This window comes from Daucus carota, chromosome 3, assembly GCF_001625215.2.
Source record: "Daucus carota subsp. sativus chromosome 3, DH1 v3.0, whole genome shotgun sequence".
Classification (NCBI taxonomy): Eukaryota; Viridiplantae; Streptophyta; class Magnoliopsida; order Apiales; family Apiaceae; genus Daucus; species Daucus carota.
This window is the reverse complement of record NC_030383.2, coordinates 32,292,782-32,299,472: the sequence shown is the minus strand read 5'-3', so window position 1 is coordinate 32,299,472 and position 6,691 is coordinate 32,292,782. Positions and strand designations below refer to the sequence as shown.

The window sequence follows — 6,691 nt, the reverse complement described above, 5'->3', positions numbered from 1 at the left end:
AAGAAGAGTCCTGCTTGGAGTCTGCCCAGGCGGCGGAAGCCCTGCCAGCGGCATCCCCTAACTCCAGCCCTGTAGTTGCAAGCCAGGATGTACCTAGCGGTAACTCCTAAAAGCGGTAACCCCTAAAGCGCCTTCAGGTGCAACCCCATTCTGATGGCAGTCTTCATTGTGCCTCAAATGCAAGTCCATATACCTCTTCGTATGCCTTCAATGATTCACCTAGCTATGATGAAGCCCATTATCCTTAACCAAGTAATTCCAATAAGCCCAAATGAAGCCCAAATAATATGATGGGTTATAAAATAAGCCCAGGGAGATTTTATGGCACAACAGTTAGGATTTTAAAGACTTGGTTATAAGCCTCTTCATATAATAGTATCATGGCCGGGTTTTGGAATAAGTTAATGTTTCAAACAACTTTCAGATCAAACAATTTCGTGCATTATTCATTCTTAGATTTTTCATGGTTTTGAGGCAGCTGCAACCAAGAAAGAACACACCAGGGATGTGCATAAATTAAGAGTCTTACAATTATAATAAGTGAATTACTTGAACATCAGCACAACAAAGATAAAATTATCAATCCTTATAAGCAACTAAATTACTTTACTTAAGATAAATAAACAATGGATAACAAAGAAAGCTAGTTATTTAGAACATAGAGAACTCATAGTATTTGGTTTTGTCTGCAAAGTCAATCTATGTTGGGAGAGAGAGTTCTAAAAGGAGACGGTTAGCATAGCATTGAGACGATGATTAAAAAATGACCATACCAAAAAACATGAACAAAAAATACGATTACAAATTATACCCATGTTGGCTTATTGTAGTAAAGTATAGATATAATGACTGTTACAATAGAATAATTCAACTACTCTTTGAGAGATGTTGTTTATCATTGAGAGCTCCTAGTTACAAAGAATAATATTCTTAATATGAAAAGTGAGAGCTATAGTTGAAACCTGTGTTGTGTTTATACAACACACAGTTAGAACGTATTTTCTGATTAATATAATATAAATTAGCTTTCTAAAAGATATAATAAGGAAAGGATGGGTTAACGAAAGGACACAGCAAGATGTGAAGAGGTCGAAAGAAAGAAAAAAAAAGAGAGGAGAAAGGGTTTGCGGAAGACTGGGCTGCAAAGGTGGAGCCCTACGGGTGCGAAGAAGGAATGAAAAGGCTTCAGTTGGAGCCCTAAAGTATAAGGGGACTACATCCCTCACAGGAAGCGGCACAGGCCACGGATGACGGTTCATCTTCTTCGGGAAGCCCAACAAGGGACCCAGAGCGGGAAGCCTAATCCTAACCCTAACCCCAACCGCAACAGTCAACATCCATTAGTTACCATAGGCTACAAGCTAAGCAAGTACAGCAAGCAAATCACGCAGACAATGCATTCAAAGCAAATAAAGGGCACGAAAAGAGGGATTCTCCCCTGGAGGCAATTGGGAACCTAGGGTTTACAATCTAGGGCTACGATCATGGCCTCAAAGCAATACAACAACACTAACGGCGATAACCCAATTGGGAAACAATCAGGGCCTAATTGGAGTCAATTAAAACCAGTGGTGTGTGTACATTCAAAAAATTAATGTGTGCATTCGATTATACAAACATGCAGAGCAAATTGGCAGTTTAATCGAGCATAATGACATCAAGCAAGGCGAAGGTGGGTGTGTGCGCGCATGCCGAGGTGAACAATTGAAAAGCAGAAAAGAGACCAACAGGCATGGATCATATAAACATTTAGTTGCAGACATGGCGAAAATGCGATAAGAAAAAAAAACGAAGACGAAAGTAAGGGGGCATACCTTTGGTTGGAAGTCGGTGAGTGTCGGAGAAGAAAACACCGGAGAGGGAGAGCAAGTTGCGCCTGGAAGTGCTTCGGTTGGAAGAGAGAGTGTGAAGTGAAGTGTTTAAGAGATAAAAGAAAAGTGAAGTGAAGTGTTGATTGTCAACTTGTTCAATTCTCTATAATCGATGCACAATCTCATGCTTCCGTCCTTTTTCTTCACAAAAAGAACTGGAGCTCCCCACGGGGATACATTTGGCCTTATAACTCCTTTATCTAACAACTCTTGTAATTGCTTGGCTAATTCCTTCATTTCTTCCGGTGCCATTCGATACGGTTGCTTCGAAACTGGTTCCGTGCCGGGTGCTAAGTCGATAGAAAACTCAATTTGACGGTCAGGAGGCAATCCAGGAAGATCGTCAGGAAAAACGTCAAGAAACTCATTGACTATCGGAATACTTTCTATATTCGGCGTCTCTTTAGATCTATCAATTACATGAGCCAAATAACCTCGACAACCTTGTCTTAACAACTTCTTAGCTTGAATCATCGTAAGGAATGTCTTAACTTGTTTCTGCCCTTTAAACTCTACTTTCTTGCCTTGAGGAGACTTAAGGATTATCTTCTTCTTCTTACAGGCATTTGAGCACCATTTTCTGCTAACCAATCCATACCTAATATAACATCTAATTCTCCTAATCGAAAAGGTATAAGGGAAGCAGGGAAACTAAAGCTAGAAATCTCTACAGTACACTGGGGGAAAATACTTCTAACAGATACTTGTTCTTGATTAGCAACGATGATAGATAAGGGTTCAACTAACAGTTCAATTTCACAATTCAACTTGCCAACAAAAGATTCAGATATGAAAGATCTAGTAGCTCCGGAATCAAATAGCACTTTAGCGTGGATGTTGTTGACAGAAAGCGTACCTGCCACAACCTCAGAACTCTGAACAGCATCCTTGATATTCATGTTGAATGTCCTTGCTTGAGCCGGAAAAGAGGGATGGAAAACAAGAGTTGTAGACTCAAAACTTGAGTGGAAGGTAGCTGCAGAATCGGAACAGAAGATGTCATTCCTTGATTATAAGGGGTAGCTGCCAACTGCATCAACTTGCTGGTTCCAAAAGCTTTACAAGATCTTGACATGTGACCGGTCTTCCCACACTTGAAACATGTAACAGAAGGCTTCGGGCTTTGACACTTGTTCGAATAATGACCGTCCAAGTTGCATTTGAAACAGACGATATCAGCTTTATTACAATTTCCCGCGTGTTTCTTGTTGCAGAACTTGCATTCTGAAGTTTCTTGTTGACTATTTTGATTACTCGGTCCTTGAATCTTCTTTGGGTTCCTATTATCACTCTTCTTAAAACCTCGGGGACCTCCTTGATTCTGAAATCCAAATTTCTTGAAATTCTTCCCACTTTGGCTCCCTTGAGCCGAACCTTCACCTTTACTCACAAACTTCCTTTTCTTGCTGTCCTTCTCCTTCTGATTCTGATCACTTTCTCCTTCAATCACCATTGCCTTCTGGACCACTTCAGCATATGTGGCCAATTCAAAAGCAGCCACTCTGCTTCGTAGCCAAGGCTTCAATCTTTGTTGAAATCTTTTTGCTCTTTTCTCGTCCGTGTCAACATAATCTCCCACGAACCTTGCCAATTCTGTAAATTTCTTCTCATATTCTCCAACAGTCATTCCTTCTTGCTTCAACTCAAAGAACTTCAACTCCATCTGAGTTTGCATATACCTTGTAAAATACTTGTCCAGGAAAATCTTCTTGAATCTATCCGAAGCAATAAACTCACCTTCTTCCAAAGCACGGGCTGACTCCCACAAATAGTTTGCTTCACCTTTCAGAAAATAAGAGGCATACTCAACTTTCTTCTCATCGGTTACAACAGCTAGTATGAAAGCCTTCTCCATCTCCTTAAGCCAGGATTGAGCTTCAACAGGGTCTTGAGTTCCTCGGAACTCGGGTGGTTTCATAGCTTGAAAGGTTTTAAAGGTAGTAGGTGTTGGTGGAGGTGCTTATTGTTGTTGCTGGAGTTGTTGTTGAAGAAGTTGTTGTTGTTGAGCAAGGATAACAGATTGTTGGTGAAGAAGTTGCATAAGTTGAGCCAAGTTTGGTGGTGGTTCTTCGATATTCTCATTGTTGGTGTTGCGGGTTCTTCGAGGAGGCATGATTGTAAAGCATAATATAACCTAAATGTAATTACGATAACTTAACACAACAAATATATTTATTTTGATTATTTATAATCAAATTTATCAGAGCAACATCTAACCCGGAATGATTGATCAAGTATATTATCAAGCAAAGTATTCAATGAATTATTTCAGTTCGAGTCGTTCGTGAACTAGACCAGTGCACAGTACATCAGGACGTACGAAAGTATTCAGTGGATTCGATCAACGAATTAATTGATCAACTCAATCAAGCTGTTCCAGAAAGAATTGAAGTTAAATGTTAATGCATATATATATATATATATATGTGATATTAATTAATTATTCCTTTGTTCGTTGGTTCGCATGCCAAGTCATCTGCTCAGCAGTTGACTGAGATTTAAACATCCGTTTAAATCTAGGTATCATTGGGAAATACCACATAACTTTGGCCGGAATATTAACCTACATTTACCATCTTTCCCCACCTTCCAACGAGATAGTTTACATTTTGGGCATCTAGAGGCATCTGCATTTATACCCCTGTATAGCACACAATCATTCGGGAAAAAGATGAATTTTGATGTACTCGGGCCCTAAATCAGATAAGGATTTTTTTGCTTCATATGTATTGACTGGCAATACATGATCTTGAGGAAGAAATGACCCTATTGAAGATAACAGATCAGTGAAGGCACTATCACTAATACCAAACCTAGATTTCCAATTTTGTAATTTCAAAATTGTTTCCAATTTGGTTGATACGCTGCCCTCGAATACTGGTTTCTCAGCATCAGCCACAAACATTTTGAAATCCTCAGAATCATTATCATAATTCCTTGACTTATATATACCGCTTCGCAAACACCTAAGGTTTCACATGTAGCTTTGAACTCGGGGTCAGAACTGGGGCATTTACTAGATGGCCTGCTAGTCCTAGAAGAATTCTCTCCATGCCATATCCATTCAACATAACCCTGACTAAAACCATTTTCATAGATATGACCCCTAACTATTTTCACAGAGAATTTTTTGAAATTCACGCAACGTGCACATGGGCAAGGTATACTCTTTGGGTTTTCACAATGTTCCTCTGCATACATTAAAAACTTTTCGACCCCGATTTCATAATCCAATGTATCCCTGTCTTTCAAAATCCAGTTTTTATCTATATGTTGTTCCATGGACCAAGTACAACCTACTTAATTGTCGTTTCAAACATCAGCATATACATAAGTAACATAACAGCATAAACATAAGTAGCATAACAGATCATTAGTATATATAGTAACATAGATTATTACACATATATTACTTAATTATAAGATTCACATATATTACATAATTAAAAGATAATTAAACATCAGTTCATTAATAAAACATAGCAATTATCAAATCTCAAAAACAATAGCAGAGCACACTAAACTTTATAAAATCCCCAAATCTCAAAAACAATAACAGAGCACAATAAACTTTATAAACTTTGTATAAGCTTGCAAATAACAAAGAATATTATCACACTTGTAACACCAATGAGACTATATTATACAACAAATTCGAATTCAAATAAAAAATAAACAAAAAATGCATGTAATACGAATCGAAAAAAATTATAATAACCTACAATCCCAATTTGTACCACAATAAAAGTGAGAAAAGAGGATATATACCTTAGAGCAACTGAGAAACGAGGTTTTAGATGAAATCCCCAAATTTGATTCAAAACCCTAAACTCCAAAATGCAAACTGAGTTACGAACCAAGCTGCAAACCCTAATTTCTTCAGCAAGAGTCTTCAAGATGTGCTCCTCTAAGTTGGGTAACAACCAGGTCTTCAATTGAAGCTCAAAATTTGAATCTACAAGTTCGACAGCGAAGTGAAAGGCGAGAGATGATGAGAGAGCTAGGTGAAATGTGAGTTGGTGAGATGTTGAGAGAGCTGAGGTCGTGAGGTTGTGAGAGTGAGAGACGGCGAGCGAGTTGGTGATGCTGCTGGGCGAGAGAATCGTGAGAGCGGGGAGAGAGGGAGAGGTTGTCTGAAGATAGGAGGAATAAAAGAAATAATTGTATTTGGGTGTTTTTTTTTGTTAAGTACAAAAAGCAGTGTTTTGTTGTCTAATAAAAGAGGGGAACAAAACCCGTGTGTTTTTTTCATTTTTAAACTGCATATAAGATATCGGTTATTTTAATTACCGATGTCTAAATTACTCTTTTACATTGGTTTTTTCATATTTGATGTTAGAAAAGCTTTTAACATCGGTGGTTTTTACAACCGATGTTAAAGCCGTAATGTTATATCCACTTTCTCTAGTAGTGAGTTCACAATTTGAGTTAGTTTTTGGGCTGGTTCAATTTAACTAACTACAGTTAAATTGAATTCGTCCACAATGAACTCAATTCGTCCAGGACGAACTCGTTAACCATGGTTAGATGTTGGATGTCTATAAATAGGGCTTTGTGTTTTCATTTGAAAATAACTACACACTTTGTAAGTGCACACACTATACACATTCTCGAGAGCAAAGTTAGAATATCGATTTAATCGAGAGTGTGTATTAGAGTGGTTGTAGTCTCTGTAGCCGACATACGTGTTGGAATTTGTAGCACCCGAGGATTATTTTTAATATAAGAATATTCCCCAACTTGCTGGAGTTGTTTAATTACGATTGATTTAACTGGACTTAAACAGAATTATTCCGCAATTGAATTAATCGAACAAATTG

At 38.1% G+C, this 6,691-nt stretch overlaps 1 protein-coding gene across 1 annotated transcript; it reads right to left on the bottom strand.

Annotated features, from left to right (window-relative positions):
• Positions 1-2,766: 2,766 nt before the first annotated feature.
• On the bottom strand, positions 2,767-3,789 carry LOC135151487 (uncharacterized). Its single transcript, XM_064089950.1, has 2 exons — positions 3,609-3,789; positions 2,767-3,338 (listed from the first exon to the last, which is right to left on the bottom strand). Exons 1-2 carry the CDS (start codon positions 3,787-3,789, stop codon positions 2,767-2,769), a joined length of 753 nt encoding a protein of 250 aa, XP_063946020.1.
• Between the last annotated feature and the right edge of the window lie 2,902 nt (positions 3,790-6,691).

Bases quoted from the DNA above. Each gene is read 5' to 3' on its own strand.
- LOC135151487 (XM_064089950.1), bottom strand. From the start codon at position 3,789: ATGAAACCACCCGAGTTCCGAGGAACTCAAGACCCTGTTGAAGCTCAA. The intron at 3,339-3,608 runs GTGAGTTTATTG...CATATGCTGAAG, and splicing joins AGCCCGTGCTTTGGAAGAAG to TGGTCCAGAAGGCAATGGTG.